This window comes from Vanellus vanellus, assembly GCF_965231255.1.
Source record: "Vanellus vanellus genome assembly, chromosome: 2".
Classification (NCBI taxonomy): Eukaryota; Metazoa; Chordata; class Aves; order Charadriiformes; family Charadriidae; genus Vanellus; species Vanellus vanellus.
This window is the reverse complement of record NC_138906.1, coordinates 47,450,828-47,470,485: the sequence shown is the minus strand read 5'-3', so window position 1 is coordinate 47,470,485 and position 19,658 is coordinate 47,450,828. Positions and strand designations below refer to the sequence as shown.

Sequence of the window (19,658 nt, the reverse complement as noted above, 5' to 3'; positions counted from 1 at the left end):
AACAGAGAGCTCTTATCAGTGAATTCTATCAAATAAATCTCTTGAGATGCTGCATGCTGTGCTGAGGCCAGGAAGCTTATTTTTTGCAGCCGTTAGCTTAATATATTTGCTAACGCGAATTTGCTTAAAGGCCCAAGTATATCTGCTTTCTCTACATGATGCATCAACAGTATACGATCAGTTACCCAAGTCCTCTATGGCTTAGGTTTTCTTAGGGAAAAGACTCTGGGAATGTTTAAACTTCCTGCTTGGAATGAAAGCATTCTTGGTGGTCTGGGATGCATAAGCAAGCTTAAAGCAGGAGGCACATGTGGTATGTTTGTGTGGTTTTACTACAGGTGTAGTTTAAAAAAAGTCAAATGAAGTATATAATTTTTTCCCTTTCTGTCATAATATTAACAAAAGCAAAGAAAATCAAGGCTCCCGTATCGCACCCCGCCTTTCCTTTTGGTAAAGGCAGAGACCACAGCTACTAAGAATACATGTGACATTCTTTTTTTACAGTAGAGTTTTAAGAAGTCTGAATTAACCTCCATTTTTAATTCCATACGTAATCTCACACTAAAAAAAAAAGGTAATAATAAAAAAAATGTGATTCCCTTTGTGATTTGTGTGGCCTTGCAGTTTGAAGTTGCATGGTGTAGTATAGTTAGTGCAATAAAAAACATTGTGTGAGAACCGTAGAAAACTCATTCCACGTGTGGGAGCAATAAAGTTTCATTGAAACCTTGGCACCACAACTGTATATCCATGTTCTCTTTGTTGTGCAAAGCCAAAAATACCTCCCCTAAGAATTTTTCACTGAAACTTCACATATAGTAAGCAAACAAAGATGTGCTGTGCTAATCAAGTCTTCTTTCTCTGTTTATTTGGGGAATTTATGCACTTCCCTTCCAGCACTTGCGGACACTCAGTATCAACCCGTTAGTAGGATGGTCACTTCATCAGCCCAAATAGTGTTTTGGGTTGTTTGTTGATTATTTTTTTTAATGTATCAATAGAACAGATCACTGTTCTTTCATGGATACTGAAGAATCAAATGTCTGATAGCTATTTCAGAATAAAATATTTCTACTTATCTTGACATTCCATATTCTTGTTGACAGCAGTGATAATAGAAAATTATATTTCTATTATTTTACAGACCAGCCTGCAGGCCATCTGTGACAGTTGCCCTATAAACCTATTAACAAACAAACAAACTGGAAAAATCAGGTTAAGAATCTAAGCATAGTAAATGAAAACTGTAGTGTTTGTGATATTTATAGTTTTTAATAACTAATTGTTTGTTGCACTTCAGCAGTACTTGGAATGTCTTTGAGAATAAATAATTTCCCATGACATTGTTTACTGTAAAGACTTCTAAAGTTCTATGTGGACAAACAGCAGAAAATTGCTTCCTAACATTGCTCTTACAAATGGCTGGTTTTTAAACATGAGTGCATTTTGTTTAGATTTATTTTTTATTCACAGTCTAATTACACGGATGTTGCAGAGAGACCCGAAACGAAGGGCATCTTTGGAAGAGATTGAAAACCACGCATGGCTCCAAGGAGTTGACCCATCTCCTGCAACAAAGTACAATATTCCTCTTGTGTCATATAAAAATCTGTCTGAGGAGGAACACAACAGTATAATACAACGCATGGTTCTTGGTGATATTGCAGACCGAGATACAATAGTGGAGTAAGTTGTCTATTTTCTGTATGCAGTTTGTTTTGTGCATCTGTCCTTATATTTGTTTAAAGAATGTAATGAGAACTTGGGTACTTCAGTGTTTAAATATCAAGCCATTCAGCTAACAAATATTACAGTCTTGCTCTATTGTGGGATATTTTACAGTGAGAAATACTTAAGTAGGAGCCACCCTTAGGAAAAACTTCAAGAGAATTGTGTTGGAACAGCATTTGATTCCTCTGGTAGTTTGCTACCTTGAGTAAATTTAACTGCTTTGAAATCCATGCTTTTACTTGTGCTTCATATCTCATGCATATTTGGAGGTGATAAATTCTAGCATTCATCCCGTAGTATGTTTCCAGGATAGCTGAATCTTTGTCATTTAAAATATTTTTCCTTTTATCTATATAATGCATGATAGTAGTTGTCACTGAGTGAGCTTGCTAGAAAGCTATGTTGTTTCTTCCAACAGATTAACCCCCCTAAATATCTAAAATATTCCCCAAATTGAAAGAGAACGTAAAATTGTTTTTTCTATTTGTTCGTTTTCAAGCTGGAGAAACTTCTACTATCTTACCGTTTGGAGGGGGGGAAGGGAAAACAGCAGCCTCACTTCCTATGCTGCTAAAAGCTTAACAGTGGCATCCTTTCTGTTAAAACGTCTGAATGGTGCTTACTGGCTTAAAAACTTAATTTTACTGTAAATTTAATGTGACAACCCTAAAGTAATGAAGGTTTTTCCTCCAGTTGATGCATAAACAAATATTGGTACTTTGTGGTTATATGTGCCAGTGGGAAGGCCTGTCTTTGGTGCATAACATTAATGAAATATAATTTTAGCACTTAAAGAAAGTTCAGTAAAGGAAGAATTCCTTTTTTGGGGGGGGATGATATTCTGAGGATGGTCCTCATCCAACTATAGTTGAAATTATGAGACTTGTTGCTCTTTATTTTTAATAAAACCAAGACATGCTTGTCAAAAATATGCAGTTCTGCTCTCAGGCACTCTTCCTGCTGTGAGAAGTACAGCAAGTTGTGTGAGATGCATGTCCAGTTTTTAGAAAACTATTGATGTATGGGTTTTTTCATGTTTTGCACTTTCCTTAGGGCATTGGAAACTAACAAATACAATCACATCACTGCTACTTACTTCTTACTAGCCGAAAGGATTCTGCGAGAAAAACAAGAGAAAGAAATTCAGACCAGATCTGCAAGCCCTAGCAACATCAAAGCTCAGTTCAGGTGAGAATTCAGGAATCTAAATTTTTAACCAGGCTTAATGAGAATACTATTGAATTGCTCAAGTACTTCTTTTTTAATAACAGTACAATACTTATTCCTGGTAAATTTTAAATGTCTTTTAAAGTGCTGTGGATGCTTCAGAAGCTGTTCAGAAATCAGTTACCAATAATATTTTCAATTCCTGTCACTTACAGGAAATGACTAATCAATTTGAAGTCTGTATCTAAAGTAGTAAGTTTTCACACCTGCTAGGAAAGAATGTGTTCATTGACCTTCAGTTCCTCATACAAATTGTGTATGTAATATCCCTGGAAAAAAATCAGTTGTGTAATTCATAAGCATGTTGATGGGGAATTAGTTATAAATGAGAAATCACTCTGAATTTGATGTTATGGTTTAGTTGTTAGCTTTGATTTTTAATGGGTCATCCCCTAAATCTTAGAGCAAACATCTGTAGGTTACAATCTTTTTAATATCAGTTGATATGCCTGTTGTCTAAGGCAAACTGTTGGATTAATTGCTTTAATCACCCATTTAAAGATATTGGAATAGTTTTGTTTTGTTTTTTTAGTTTGACAAAAGCGTGAATAAAAAGAATTATAGTAAGGTTCCCCGAGATGTTTCAAAGCTTCGGTTTCTGACACAATAAGACTAAAGAGGGAAGTGGGATTCTGGCATCTGTTGCTATTGATATGTTCAGCCAGTTCATTTGCTCTGCAACCAGTTATCAAAGTATCCTCTATTTTCAGTTACAGCAGCATATGCTTTACAAAAACAAACCAAACAAACACAAAGCAAATAGTATAGTTTCTACCTGCACATTGATATTGGAGGATACATGTTTTGAACAGTTGTTTTTCTTAAACATTTTGTTTTGAGTTTCCTGAGTTCAGTGTTAGACTATGACTAGGGATCTCCTGGTACTGAAAAGAAACCAACAACTTTACTGGCCCATCTTGACAATCTTTCCAGTGAAGATGGAGGTTGTGCTGAGGCTTTCCATTAATTTTTGTTCTCTAACCTCCAGTCTCTTCAAAAGTTGCCTTTTAGGTTTTGGCAAAATATTATTGGTAACTCTTATTAGCAATAATAACAATTGTTAGTAGCTAATCTCTTAATGAGAGGAGAGTATTAAGTGCTTGTGCTGATGTTTAGAGTTGCTGCCTATCTTCAGTGTTGTTACTCTCTCTGTAGGATTTAGAGAAAAAGATAAAATAGTTTGTTCATGCCAAAGGTTTCTTTGTGTGACATTCATGCAAAGTCACATGTGAAATCATTTGATAGGAATGATAATAGAGACATAAATGCTATGGTGTCCTTCTGGTGCATACCCATATCTTCCTTGGCCTAACTGATGAAAGTCGGATACTACTGCCTCAGGTTCAATCTAGAAAAAATGGACCCTTGTTATAAGTTAAGGGCATGCATTTGGGAAAATAAGATAAAGATACATCATGTCTATTGGTTGTTACTTTGGATTTAGGCGGAGATTTTGGAGGCTTTTAGATGAGTCTCTTCCAAATACCATTCCGTGTGCCTGAATAATGAATTGTTTCTCTCTGAAGCTTACAGTGATTCTCAACATCTTTGTCATCTCCAGATGAGTCTGCACCCTGTGTTACAGACTCGAGTAGACTGAAATTTTGTTGCTGCACTTAAGTGACCATTGAGTGAATGACCTTTTATGTAGGAGATTTTCTCTTACGTTGCATGGTTACAAGTGCTTTAGAAGAGTTACTGTTGCGGGCAACTAAGGGTTGCCTGCAGAACCTAAATGGTCTGGAGCTCAGTGTTACAGAGCTTACCTCTCTTCAAGGGGTAATACCGCAACTTTAATTCTGGAGTTCTCTCTTAATGGATCATCCTCTTATTTTATGTCAATTCATTTTAAAAAAAGAAATCCAAGCAGAGCATCAAATGTGTCTAACACCTAACTATTAGTTATAAAACAAATTACTTTAGGGGAAATCTTTGAGTTTACCTTCAAATGGAAATTCTAAAATTGCAAAGTCTGCTTTTAAATTGTTATGTTTTTTTCTATGCATCAGTATCACTGTTTCAGTAGAAGAGCTGTTCCAGTTCCTCATATAACTGGAACAACTCTTCTACTGAAACAGTGGCACTGACGCATAGAAAAAAAACATAACAAACAAGTTCATTGGATCTAAATCCTGATATGAATTTGTAAAGCCGAATGGAGTAGTTGCCTGCCTTATGAGTATGAATTTTCTTTTCGTGACAAGGACATCTGCTTAAACTCAAACTCATGCCCTTAATGGTCCCAAGTAGCTATTCCTTGTCTTCATGATGGTTCTAAATTCAAAGTGTTTATATAGAATGATGTCATGGAGAAGACAACAAAGTAGTGCATTACTTTGATTTTGAGACTTCAACAAGATTTAAAAGAAAACCCCAAACAACTTATTTGCAACCTGGAGCTTCCCTTTTGTCCCACCCTCCCCTCAGGCCTACTGGGAGTAAGGGGAGGGGGGTGAAGGGAGGCAAACATGGGCTGCTATGAGAGATAAACATATTGTAGTGAGGAGGTTTATTGCCTGGAAACTACAGTGCTGTTAGATACTATATTTACCCTTTATTGTGACAGCCACAGAAATCTCTTCTTTTTTTTTTTTTTTGTGTGCTGACAAACCAGTCTGTTCTTAAAGCATGGTAAATTCTTGAAATGTTTAGATCTTCACTTTCTGTCACTTTTGTAGTTATGTTTCTAATTTATTTAAGTCCTATTTGTTAATCACAGACAGTTGTTTGTGTGGAAAATACCCAGTATAGCACAAGTCATCAGAAAACTAGGTCAGTGGTTTCCAGTGTTTCTGGAGTCAGCTGGGCCCAAGGGAGGATGCTGGTGTCAAACCAAGGAGGACCACAGCTTAGGTTCCTCTCCTTGTCTGGACAGCCTGGGTCAGAGCTGCTGGTTGTGTGGCCTCCCTCCAGGCAGAGTGAAACTGGTGGGAGGGCACCAGCAGCTCCCAGTACCCAATGAGGCAGGAAGGAGCCTGTGCAGATCCTCCCGGGGAATGGACTACACAGGCTCACATGGGTGTGTTGGCCACCCGGTCCTACTGTTAGAGGATCCTAGTGGATTTTTCTATCACTGGGTTGTTAAGCAAAATTGAAGCTAGTCCTTCAAAACAAAGTCTGTAGTTAGGCTTGATGAGTTTAATATTGGCTTTAATTAAGTACTCTTTTCAGAGACCATACAATTGGGAAAATAGTTGTCAATTGTCACCTGTGTAGATGGGTGTCTCACATTTCCGGATCCTTTTCTATTCAGCCATTCCAGAGAGAGCCTTGAGCAAATGCAGGTGCTTCCATTAACTTTAAACACTTAAAAAATAATATGTTTAGAATAAGAATAACAAAGAGATGTCTGAGCTTTCCTTGTTTCTTCAGCTTGACCTCTTAACACAGCCGAGATCAGGAAGTTGGTATGATCCTTCATTCCCTGTACGCAGGCTGTCCAGGCAGGTATCTGGGGTCATACTTGGTGTGAAACATTCTGTGCTTTCCTCCTACACCTTGCTGCTTAACTGGGCTGCAAAGTCATGCAGCCCTTTTTCTTTTGGCACACCCAAAATATGGTTGGGAATGTCTTATAATTTGCTGTCCATATGTGAACAGAGTTCTCTGCTACAGCTTTTCATGCATTATGCTAGAGTAATTTAGTCACGTAAAGGTAAAAATGATTGGCAAACTTTTTAAAATTAAAGATAACTCTTACTTTGAGAGGTTAGAAAAAATTTCTTGGTCTCCACAAGAAAAGTGGGGCTTATGCTGATGAAGCAATTGAATTATTCAGTGTTAAGGTGTTGGTCTTTTGGATTAGGCTTTCAAAATAGAAAGAGAGAGGAAAGACTGACAGTCTTTGTTCTTAATTTATTCTGTGTGCGTTACGGGGAAATTAGTACATATATTAGGATTTAAAGAAAATACAAATCATTAGACAAGAGCTTAGATAGTGGAGATAAGACATCAGCTGCTAACTGTAAAACTGATTTACCCTCAAGTGTTACTTTAATTTTGATTTGAGCTAATGCTAGTACACAGTCGTACATTTTGAACTTTGATTTACAGTTTATTCAAGTCTTATATTCTTAAGCAGCTTGAGTCCTGAATTCATGCAGCTGTATTATTCCAGTTGCTCAGCTAAGGACAAATAAACGTATGATCTCAATTCATGTGTGTTTCAAATTAAAGGGGATTTTGTAGAATAGAGTTTGGTCTGAATGAGATGTACCGAAAATGAGTGTTTCTTCTGACTCAGCTTTTCAGTGTCAGTCATGTTAATTCTAACCTAATCTTTATATTAAGATTACTGGGGGAAAAACCCAGACGCTTCAGATTAAAAGTAGTTTGTAATGCTATCTTAAGTTGGCCTGGAGTCAGCTTGTATCTTCCTCTAGGTACTGGTGGTTCTATACCTGCTTCAGATTATTTTCTTTGAGACACAATTATTTAAAGTTTGTTTTATTGCTGAATTCATTTTCTGAGAGCAGTGAAATCTTAAGATTTCATTTGACAGCAACCAACATAATTTCTAAACTATGCTTTTGTATATAAGGTGTTCCTTTCAAATAACAGCATTTCTAAAGGAACGCAAGTTCTCTGAGAATGTTTCCTCTTCCCCAGTTACTCAGTACTGTTATTTATAAACATGCCACTCAGCAGGCCCATTTGCGTGGCAGTACTTGTGCTTCTCTTGTGCAGATCCTACATTTCCGTGTATGTTCCGAAATGCCTACCATCATCTAATTTTTCTTTTATCCTTTATCACTGTTTATGTAGGCAGTCATGGCCGACGAAAATTGATGTACCCCAAGATTTGGAGGATGACCTTACAGCTTCTCCTCTCTCCCATGGAACTGTTCCTCAGTCACCAGCTCGCACAGCTGAGAACGTTCTCAACGGCCACAGAAGCAAGGCCCTCGGCGATTCCGCAAAGAAAGAAGATATCCCTGAATTAGCTGGACCGGCGCTTTCAGCAGTCCCATCAGTGAGCTTAAAACCCACTACAAGTGGCCGGAAGTGCTTGTTCAGAGTAGAGGAAGATGAAGAGGAGGATGAAGAAGATAAGAAACCTATTTCTCTTTCTACTCAAGTTGTTCTGCGCCGTAAGCCTTCCGTTACAAATCGTCTTACTTCGAGAAAGAGTGCACCAGTCCTCAATCAAATCTTTGAGGAGGGCGAGTCAGATGACGAGTTTGACATGGATGAGAACTTACCCCCAAAGCTCAGCAGGTTAAAAATGAATATTGCCTCGCCTAGCACAGTGCATAAACGCTATCACAGGAGGAAAAGCCAGGGACGAGGCTCTAGTTGCAGTAGCTCAGAAACAAGTGACGATGACTCAGAAAGTAGGAGACGCCTAGACAAGGATAGTGGATTTACTTACTCCTGGCATAGACGGGATAGCAGCGAAGGGCCACCTGGCAGCCAAGGAGATGGTGGTGGACAAAGCAAACCAAGTAATGGAAACGGAGGGGTAGACAAAACGAGCCCAAGTGACAACAACAAAGGTGGGGGGAGTCCCTCCGGTAGCTCCAGCGGCAGCACCAACAACACTTCAGGTTCTACTCGGAGATGCGCTGGATCTGGAAACTCAATGCAGCTATCGTCTAGAAGTGCGGGGGAACTGGTCGAAAGCCTGAAGTTAATGAGCCTTTGCCTAGGTTCACAGATTCATGGCAGCACTAAATACATTATTGATCCTCAAAACAATCTCTCCTTTTCCAGTGTAAAAGTACAGGAGAAATCAACGTGGAAAATGTGTATAAGTTCCAGCGGAAGCGCAAACCAGGCTTCGTCGTTGGGCAACCTAAAATTTTTTTCTGACCAAATGTCAGACACAGCAAACGAATTGGATAGGATAAAAACCAGGAACTTGAAAAACAATGTGCTACAACTACCTCTCTGTGAAAAGACGATATCTGTGAATATTCAGCGGAACCCAAAGGAGGGGCTGCTGTGTACCTCCAGTCAAACCAGTTGTTGTCACGTCATTTGACAATGACCTGACTTTACTAACTTGATCTACTTGACAGCATCATTCTTCCTGTTCAGAGCTGTGAACACCTTGTCACCAACCCCCTTTTGTTGTCTTAAGATTTTTAAGTGGGCTTTGAGCAGTTATTTATTACACTTTAATTTTGTGTTTGCTTGATGGTATGACAATGCATGGTCTCTGCATGCTGCTAGCCAATACGTTTTTCTTTTTCAACAAAACAGAATATTTTATTGTGTAATTTTTACATTTATAATTTTACTATGGAAGATCTGGATTAAATTAAAATAAATATCTGGATCCTAATGTAAATGGAGCACTTAGAAGTTTCATGTTCTGCACTTAAACTAGAGAGAGAAGCTTTTGTTTGCTTGTGAAATGTTAATTCTTGTTCTGACCTTCTGTGATAACTAAAATATGTGATATGTGGCATACTTCTATGTGTCTGAAACAGAACCAAAGCAATAATGTTTTGATGCTGAAAACTCTTCAGGGAGCTTTCAGATGTTCCAAGGCTTGTACAAAGCAAAGATGCACTGAAAATTAGTGATCTTGAAATATGATTTTAAACCCACACCTATTTGTCTTAAGCTATGATATGGATAAAGTTGTGGCTCAAAAATCAAACTGAAAAGATCTTTTCTTGCTAGAGGCAGTTTTCTTTTTAAAAAAAAAAAGGCAAGTAGATTTGTAAGGCAGCTTTCTCCCATAGAAATATGTTAATATTACAAGCAGACAATCTTCTTTTTTACTATAACAAAGGTAAATTATTAAGTCTACTTCTGAGTTTTTACATGCTAACTGAAAATAAAGTATTTGTATGAATTACTTTTGTTATTAGTATATCATGACACTTAATATTTTAGGTTTTTACCTTGTAAAACTTCTCCCCTATCCTCTCCTCCTTTCCCTGAGACTTCAGAAGGCAATAAGGGATGGAAAACCTTTAGGTAATTGGATTCAAATGGAAAATGTTGTCATTTACATTTTTCTCATTATTACTCTTTTTAAGACTTAAAATACTGCTGTTCCCCACATGTACACCATTTATTTTCCCTCAGTAATCATGCTTTTTCATAAAGTCAATTTAAAATAGCATATAGGAAAGTATTTATTTTACAGCTCTTAGCCTTTCTGTCGGGTTTCCCATTGCCATGGCAAGGTCTTGATTTAGAGTATTTCTGTACAAAAGGATACTTTTGACCAGATGAATTAACTTTGTGGAATTTTATTATCTAGAATAAAATATATTGCAGATTCCTAGTTTTGGGAAGGGCAAGAATGTTTTATTTTTTCATGCGGTGCACTGGGTCTTCTAAGCAATGCTAGTGAAACCGGTGGTGTTATGTAGCAGCGCTCTGGGCAGACAATGGATGTCTGAGAGGAGTTTACACTGTTGAGCATCTTGTAACACTTGCAGAATGGTCAAATACAACGCATTTCACGTCCACCACAGAGTGAGCAGAGCACCAAAGAACGGCGTTACGCTTGGTCATAACTTCTACAGCTCACGACAGCTCTTCTCGATTAGTAAAAGACTTTACTAAGAGAGTCTAAATTGCATGGGGTATCGTTACTGGCTAGCCTAGCCAGGGGTTTCACATTCTGCTTCCTAAACAAGGCAAAGGATAAGCGTTTTACTTCTTTAAGTTGTAAACTCTAGTTGCAGTTTAGTCAGTGTGATATTCATAAATCAAAAGCTACAAGAATAGATGTGTGGGTGAAGCCATAGAACATATTTGCTTGAAATTTTTGAGCAGGGATCTTACCAAGGGCCAGAAACGAGATGTGTGGTTCACAGACAGTGAGCGTAACATCCGAGTAGGAGACAAGTTTATAAAGGGCATTGGCAATAAACTTATTTGTTGCAGCTTTTTTTTCCAAGTATTGTAAATACTCTTTCCTGATATCATGTACAGCCTTGGAATGGCACCTTTTAACTAACCCCAGGTGTATTTTGTTTCCCATGTTTTTATATACGACTGTATATATGGTGCTCACTTTAGAACAGCAGTGTTGACCATTTATGCTGCATAGTTGTATTATAGCCTTATAGTTGTGTGTGGTTGGTTGAACCTTTGGGTGTACAGATGTTAGTCTGAGTGGTGTCCTTTATCCACGTGTCGATAGGTGAATGATTGTGCATGTGGTGTATGTCGTAATATGTTGTCACGTAAAAGGAAGGGCGAGAATAACCACTACATTAAGATAATATTGGACCAAACTATTTAGAGCAAGTAAACAGTTTCTTGTACCCCTTAACGTGTCTTTAAAAGTTGCATATAGTTACAGTAGTGTATAAATTAAATATTGTGGAAAAACAATTAGTCTTGTATTTTTCTGTATGTGTGTATATAAATATATATAAAAAATAATGTACCTCTAGCAACTTAATCTGTATTTAAGATGTGACAATCTTGACACAGAATTTAAAGAGTAGCAGTATAAATAAGCAGAAATAATGAACAGAAATATAAAAATCTCTCACCAAGAAAGAATCCATGTGTGTGTGTTAAGAGGGTACAGAAATATCAGCTGATCTTATTGCTTCCAGCAATGTTTGGCTTTTTCATTGTATAAACATTCATGGTGTGCGACAGAAATGGAAAATCCAGTTAATAAAAGTGATATCTTGACTGATGCATCACCTATGATTTGCACGTCAATGCAGTTTGTTACTCTGGGTATTCACTGTGCAAGGGCGGCACACGCTCCAGTCCCTGTCCCCACGCTGCAGCACGTGGCAGGTCAGGCCTCTGGGGACATGCTTGCTGGGAGCCGGTTCTCAGTGCTGCAGGCGTGGAATAGCTCATACTGAACAGTGCTGATCAAGCTCACAGAGAGTAATAAATTAAAATAGAAAGCCGTAGAAATGTAACCTCAGTGGCCTTGAAAAAATGGAACTTTGCATGTTGTTAACTAAAAGTTTGCAAATTCTCTTCCATAGATCGTACTTGCTTAGTTGGGCTTACAAGTTGTCATGGTTGGCATCTGCTAAAATAGCTTTTTGTTTAGAGGTTGAGGTAGCTGTTTCTTAGGCAGAACTGAAATATTTAAATGGTTTAGTAAACTTCCCAAGCTGCTGCTCAGGTAGAGAACACTTGTGATCTATGTGTCCAGCTGGCCATCTTAGCCAGCCCGGTGCTGTTCTGGATCATGGAACACAACCGCTTTCAAAATCTCAGTTAAAACATTTGCTGTGTGTGTGCCCAGGAAAGTCAGATGAGTCTTATCAGGGCCAGGGGAGGGATACCTCACCCACTGCTGCTGGGATGCTGGGGGAAGGTAAGGCGCTTGACTTGTCTCGGGTTTGTCGTTAGATGCAACGACTGGTTGCATACCAGTTTGCCAAATCTGCATGGCTGCTGTGTAAACTAATAATTTAATATTTTTTCTTGTGAAGATGTATATGAGTTGAAGTTTCACCAGTATAGATTGTTTTTAATCCAAACCTAATGCAGTACTATTCATCTTTGCAATGTAAAATGGGTAATAGTAAAAAAAAAAAAAAAAAAAAAAAAAAAAAAAAACAAAAACAAACCAAACCAAACCACCAAAATGTTAGCACCCTGCCCGTGCACCAACAGCTTCTGTCACCCAGATCTAAAACCCCCGTGCAAGAGCCAGCTCTAACTGCACGTGTGCTCTGCTGTTTCTGCTGTTGTGTGTCACAGGATCCCAGGAGTTAATTCCGCTTATTTACTGCAACTGCTTCACAGTGTACCTTTTACAGCTGTGCACTGCAGCATTTAGACTGCCATGTGCTGGAAAACATCTGCTCCTGAACATTTAGTCTAAAATTAAGTGTGTCAGTACAGACAGAGAACGACTGAGATACCAAAGCTCAAATCCAGGTGTATGCTGTCACTGTCACCACTTAGAAATGGCCGTGCCTTAACCTGTAGCTAGAGTAATGCATTTTTTGGCTGTATTTTTTTTTCCATGGTACTGTGAAAAGCAGTTCAGGTTGAGGAGGGGGCAGCAGTGCTACCCCGGGTTTCTGGAATGTGTCCTGCCCAGCTTGCCCCAGTGGCACATATGGGTGTAAGGTGTACTGGACAGCCTGAGAGCAGGTGGTTTCTGGTATCTTCCTGTGTACTTTACCAGTTTGCCCTTAGAAATGTGTCTGGTTGGAGCAGTTCAGCACAACCTGCTCCTCTGCAGCAATTTAACACAGAGCCTGTAAGTTAACTGCTCCTGAAACGTGAACTGTAACTGGCCAGAGAGGGTACGGACATGGGGTGTTTGGCATGCTTAGAGGGATTAATGACATTTAACAAGTTGTGTAATTATATGCAATTAATGAATGATTGCTTTATGATTGGCTAGTTGTGTGAAGCTGTACCCACAGGCTTTTGCAGCGGGGGCTGTGCCGTTGCTGGTTATGGCAAAATGGGGTTGAGACTGTAGCAGGCACGGAGTGGCCAAGAACTCACTTGTACTGCCCTCCTCTGATTTTTAAGCCAACGAGGCCAAGCAACAACATCTCAGGAGTTGGTACACAGAGGTCAGATTTTTTTTTTTTTTTAATGAATTTTTCCTTAGCAAATAAAGAAATGTGCTAGAAAGTTAGAGAGAAATCCCGGCATGGATGGCAATAAAGAGAGAACAAGGGCAAACTGGGATGTCCCAAACACAGCCCAGCCACCCCGACAGTGTTTCCCATGGGTAAGTTGTTATGGATGAATCGGAACAGATCTGTCTGTTGCTAGTTGCAGATTAGGTCTTGCTTTCAATAAAAGTTGTATGAGTAATTACACCTTGATGTGACTTGTACTTGGGAAGGCGTAACAGTGACTCACTTGTTTTGTTGCCTAAAGCCATCGAGGCTCCCTCACTGAAGTCATGCAGGTCCAGTGTTTTGAGGGACAGTCAGGCTGCCCTCCTCTGGAGTGATGTGTTTGTAGTAGTTTTCACCTGTTCCCTTCTTGAAGCACAGGCTCTAGCTATTGAGGTGGTTTTTTTGAGCTTAAAATTGTAATTACTTGCAACAAATGGACTCAGTTTGTGTGTATTACTAATGACATCAATTTCTAGAAGTCAAGGACCCTGAATTAGTGACAGAATAAAGTCTATTATACTAGGGGAAAAAATTATCTCTATTTACTTTCCCAGATGGCAGAAGAATTATGTCACATGAAAAATGCAAGAATACTTAGTACTTTAGAGGGCTTGAAAAGCACGTGGTTTCTGTTAGGCCTTCACTAGGCTCTCAGACGTGTCATGTCAGATCTCCTTAGCAGTTAATTTCAGCAAACCCTTATGTAACACCCTTCCTACTTCTTCCCTCTCACTACCCTCTCTTGAGAAACACAGGGCGGGGGGGAGGCAGGAGGGGAAGGATCTGTTTTTCTCTGGGCACTTGTGTGCCACATGCACTCAGCTTGAGTGCCCAAGGCCTGGGAGAGGTTCTGCTCAGTGCTGCAGACCCGGGAGCTTGCAGGAAGGGCTGATGAGTGTGCTTACACCCTGCTCAGGATCCCCCTTCATCACACCGGTGATGACAGATGCCATCACCACTGTGTTTTATGTCAAGCAGCGGGGTGCGGAGAGATCCCTCCTCTCCAAGGGCGCCAGTCTTCAGGGCTGACAGGTGAGTCACCGGGCTCTGCTGTCAGCTCCAGCCTGCTGCAGGCACTCACCCCTCCAACTCCTGGACAAGGCAAGGGAGAGCTCTCCTAAAGAATGCACATGGTGGTTGTAGGCGTGGTTCGCACTGGCTTTGCTTATTGGAATAAGGAAGTAAATTCTCAATCCGTGCAAGTCCTGAATGAGATTCAAGATTGATTCCCTCAGCTCTAGGTAGGCTAAAATACCCCAAATTTCTCGCCTGCTTACAGAGGAAACTGTCCTCATGTAACAATTCCAGTGTTTTCCTCTTCTACTATCCTCAAGTTCACGGTCCGGCAAGTACAGTAGAGATCCTGAGTCAGCAGATCCCTCTGGGCCACCACACAATTAGACCTGTGGCTCACAATGTACCTGATGAGAGAACTTTTGTATCACCAGTAAATTATTTATGACTGCCCTTTTCCTTAAAAACAGCTTTCTCAGTTGCAATTGCTACTGCTAAGGAGATGTGTAAAATGCAAGCTGTAGATAAAGACTATTCCCACAGAGTCATCTTCCCAAACAATACGCCTTCAGACTCATCCTAAAGCTTTAGACCGGAGATGTGCTTATTTTATTTCTTAGACCCTCCCCAGGCATTGGAAGAACTGCTGCAGACCCAAGTCTCCTGGAAGGTCCAGAGCCCCAAATGTCTCTGTAATGTCTGTCTAGTCAGGTGATGGACTGTGCCATGAACCTCCAGGGATGGACTCGGTGCCCGTAAGCGAAGCACGGGCAGAGCTCCTCAGAGCCCATTCATGCTTTCCACAACCCCCCCATGAACGCACCACCATTTGCCCGAAGGACCCGAGCTGCAGCTTCAGCTGTACACAAAGTGCTCGATGCACCCAAGGAAGATGACAGAAGACACATGGAGAAGCAGACACCTTCAATCTAGGTGGCTTTGTTTCCTGTCACTTCAGTGCATGTTCCTCTTTTCCCTGTAGCCCACCATGTCCTTCTCTACTGCACGCTGAGAAAACCAGACCAATGGCCTCATGCGTCAGCTCTGCACCAGGGGATGGCCTGAGCACAATGTGAAAATGAAGTCTCAGCTCCTGTGTGCCTTGGGGACACAGTTACCCAGACTAGGAACAGACATGCAGATTACCCAGCTTGTGAATGGCAGTTACTGGTAAATATCGTATTTATTCTTTCTAATATTTTTATCTATCTGACAACAGATTTTTGTCAGTAAGCTTCATCCCTAGCATCCTGCAATTTTTACAGATGCACCTACAACAAAAAGAAAGAAAACAATACAGAGACATTCAGAAGCAGAGACAGAAACATTTTTTCTCTCAAATGACAAATGGAAACAGATGCCATCACGAATGCAAAATAAGCAAACCAACCAACCAAAACCCAGTATCAACAGTATGAAACACCGCAAACCCCCAGGAAAAGGAGAAAAAGCAGCAATACAGAGGGACAGGAGCTGAATTTCAGTTCAGTAACAAAATATTACTTGGTAATTATAATTTCTCAGCAAGCTAAAGTGTATGCTGTTTAGAACAGAAAACACTATTGTGATTGCGCAGCAGCTGTGATGCTAAGAGTTCTCCCAGTATCTAGAACAAATTCTAATTGCTATAAAACAAAGGATTCCCATACTTCTCACTCTCTCGCACGCTATGGAAGGTCATAATTCCTCCATACCTACCAGCTTTAGGTGGAGAAACCACCTAAGGAATAGTATTATCCCCATTTATAGATAAGACAACTAAACAGAAGTGAAGGGATTTGTCCAAGGCAAGAACAACAGCTAACGTTGCTTATGTCACCGGGTACTTAAACCTTACTAGAGGTTTTCCTGTTAGTCTACACAAAACGGGAGACTGGAAGGACCACAAGGACAACCAACAAAGTCAGTTTTGCAGAAGTCTAATTATTTTTTTTCCCCACATGATCGCTGTTGAGACACGACTCGATTCTTTTTCTAACCCATCTTTAGAAAATTATTCCAGGCACCTGATAGAGTTGCCATCAGCAAAACACACCAACTTTATGCTCATAAATGAGCATAAATTAGCAGACCAGCAAAATCCCTTCAAAATGGCTATGACAAGCTCACAAGAACATATTCCACCAGGAACCCATCCCACAGATTTTTCTTCTCCTGAACCGTTCACTCAAAAACACTGACTAGGCAGTACAAACACGAGCTACTTCAGATCAAAGTGGGCAAGAAACTGCAAAGCTGGGGAGCTTTCACGGAGAATGTGCTGGTCCCCTCCTCAAAAAAGCTTTGGTTTTGGGATCTCAACAGCACATAGCTCCCTGAGAGATCCGTGCTGGTAGCTCAGGTCAGAGCCTGTGCAGCCACAACCCCGCTGCGGCTTCAGGAACAGGCTGTGGAACAGCAGCAGCCCGTGAGATACCCCTGAAATAGCAGCAGCGTGGGGGACGCGCGGTGGGAGAAGCAAGAACAGAGACAGCAGCTGTAGCACGGTTTTGCTCCTCTTCCCAAGGGAACGGAGTTGTTTCTTACTGGGTCACACTTGTAGAGTTTGAGAAATGCTAATTTTAAATTCCAGACAGAATACATTAATTCGGCTTACTTATATTATGCTGCTGTGGGGGCCCTGTGGCAGAAATCTGAAATGTGCAAAGTAGGCAAATACCTTAATTATTATAACAGCAGATTTTTCCAAACAGAATTCCAGCAAGTATCACATACAGGTAAGTTTCATCTACCAAAGATGAAAGTCACAGCAGGACAAAATAAACTGTCTCAAGGTCACAGAAGCAAACACTGTAGGTTTTGGTCCCATTACTGTCAGAATACAACAAAGCATTAGGAAAACTACCTTTTATGAAGGTATTTATGAAAGGCAAGGAAAAAAATCAGATATTCACTACATTTATCAAGTTTATTTGGTATCAAGGTATATCAAGTTTAATTGATCTGTTACTGTCAGTTCATTTAATCAAAAGACCCATTCATACAATGCTGCAGTTCAAGAGCCAGGGAAGCGATCCCAAAATCCAATGTAACTTAAAAAATAAATACACTTCATAAATTACTGATCAGCAACCTGTGTCTTACTCAATGTCTTTTACCCAGCTTTTGAAAAGATTTTAGCTATGGCTTATTTAGATAACTAGCACACAGGAATATATAATGCATACTTTATAATAATTACGTTCAAATATTTCTCAGATCATATAAGGAACAATAATGTATTTCATTATGCAATGTATAAAATATTTAAACTAATTTGCTATGTGCAAACAGCAGCGAAGAAGCAGTCTCTGAAAAAAATACATGATTTGTAATAAAGAAACAAAAGGGGCAATAACCCCAAAGGGACCATACGCTGTGAATTAAATGATAGTCTATCTGTCTATCTTTTTTTTTTTTTTTTTTTTTTTTCCTTTTACAAAGTTGCAGTTGAAAAGTCTAGTTGGCTTCTGGATGCCTTACTCACAGGATCTGTTTTCAACCACTCAAAGCAGGGCGAGGGTGGCAGACTTCAGCCAGACCCAGCGTAAGCCGGAGTGCTTTATTTGGTGTTAACTTCACCAATTGCATATAAGAAGCAAAGAGGGCGAGGAGAAAATATCTTTTTTGTAGTGTCAGGCAGAGAATATTTACCAAGCAGGTGCCACCTACTGAATAGATGGTAGAGTGCACACTCCGAGAGTTACACATCATCATAAAGAAACGCTCAAGAAGTGCCCGTGTTCGCATGTGACTGCTTTAGTCATCCTCCTTCCCTCGTGTTTACTCCTTCAGTGACTCAGCCGCCAGCTTCATTTGCTGCGAGAGAAGGCAGAAAAAGAAGAGGTACACTAAGTTCAGTGGTAGCATGAGGAATTACACAAACCAGCAAAAATTGAAAGCAGGACAACTTCTGAATCCAACTGAATAATAAAACTACTCAAAAAAATTAACTCAAGCTTCGGTAGTTAAAAACAAAAACGCAAGTCTGTAATGCCTGACTTTTACAAATGACACAGTTTTAACAGAGGTATTACTTTTCCCACCAGAAGACTCAGCAAATGATGATGCAATTTGGATGCTAATTACTTCTTTTTGTGATGAATGATGCATTACCCTCAAATTACTGGGCCCAACAGACACAGGAAAAAAAAAACCAACCTTCTCCCTCAGACTTATGACCAGGGGGAACTGCTGAAAGCGTGGCAAAATGAAAAGCCAGGGGGAAATTCCTGTTGTATTGGAACTGTCTCCTGCCACTCTGAGGCAATAACTGTTCCCATGACAGCGCACTGTGTCAGCCGGCATCGCCACCGCCGCTCCCCCCAGTCCCGCCTGTGTGCAGGGTGACTGTCACTTTGCCTCTTCACAGGCGGCACTGCCCTTGCCTAAAATAATGGCAGTAATGCACAGACAGGTATGGCTGATGGGCTTCACTGGAAATCCGCTCTTCCATTTAGGAAAACATCAATACCAGGCTGGAATTAAGAATGCTTATCTCTGAATCACAGGTTTATTTATTTAGTTATTTATTAAAATACAGGATAGTTCTTTGTGATAACTTCAGTTAAGCAAAATTCTCACCACAATGAAGGACTGTGATATCAGAATCTCAGACACAAAGGGAATTAAAAAAAAATTGTTATAGCAGATATTCGTTCTGAAGACACAAATACAATTTGCTTAGTCAGTGGGAGAATCTACCTGCTGGCCAAGTGGTATGCACATTTTTAAGGGACTGGCGCGGTTTAACCCCAGATGGCAACTCAGACCACGCAGGTGTTTGCTCACTCCCCACCCCAGTGGGATAGGAAGAAGAGGGAGAAAAAGGAAAAAAAAACCAAAACAAACCATGCGTTGAGATAAAGACAGTTTAATAGAACAGTAACTGAAGAGAAAATAATACTACTAATAATAATGGTAAAAGAACATACAAAAAGAGTGATGCAAGGCTATTGCTCACCACCGGCAATCAGTTGCCCAGCCTGTCCTAAGCAGCTATCGCAAATCCCTGCCGCCCAGCCAACCCCCATTTATATACTGAGCATGATGTCTATGGTATGGAATATTCCTTTGGCCAGCCCGTCCTGTCTGTGCTCCCTCCCAGCTTCCATGGGAAGCTGAAAAAACTCCTTGACTTAATATAAGCATTACTTAGCAACAACT

The 19,658-nt window shown here is 40.0% G+C and overlaps 2 protein-coding genes across 2 annotated transcripts in view; one reads left to right on the top strand and one right to left on the bottom strand.

Annotated features, from left to right (window-relative positions):
• The window catches only part of SNRK (SNF related kinase), a gene marked incomplete at its 5' end in the record, with an annotated part of 28,232 nt that extends 16,658 nt beyond the window's left edge, over positions 1 to 11,574 (top strand). Inside the window, 3 exons of the mRNA XM_082499567.1 lie at positions 1,474 to 1,686; positions 2,785 to 2,919; positions 7,723 to 11,574. Of these exons, the coding sequence (XP_082355693.1) occupies positions 1,474 to 1,686; positions 2,785 to 2,919; positions 7,723 to 8,941 (1,567 nt within the window). The 3' untranslated portion in view covers positions 8,942 to 11,574. The remainder of the gene's footprint in view (positions 1 to 1,473; positions 1,687 to 2,784; positions 2,920 to 7,722) is intronic.
• A 5,845-nt stretch (positions 11,575 to 17,419) lies between these two features.
• ANO10 (anoctamin 10) overlaps positions 17,420 to 19,658 on the bottom strand; it is a gene marked incomplete at its 5' end in the record, with an annotated part of 125,021 nt that continues 122,782 nt past the window's right edge. Inside the window, one exon of the mRNA XM_082499667.1 lies at positions 17,420 to 18,311. Coding sequence (XP_082355793.1) covers positions 18,276 to 18,311 — 36 coding nt within the window. The 3' untranslated portion in view covers positions 17,420 to 18,275. The remainder of the gene's footprint in view (positions 18,312 to 19,658) is intronic.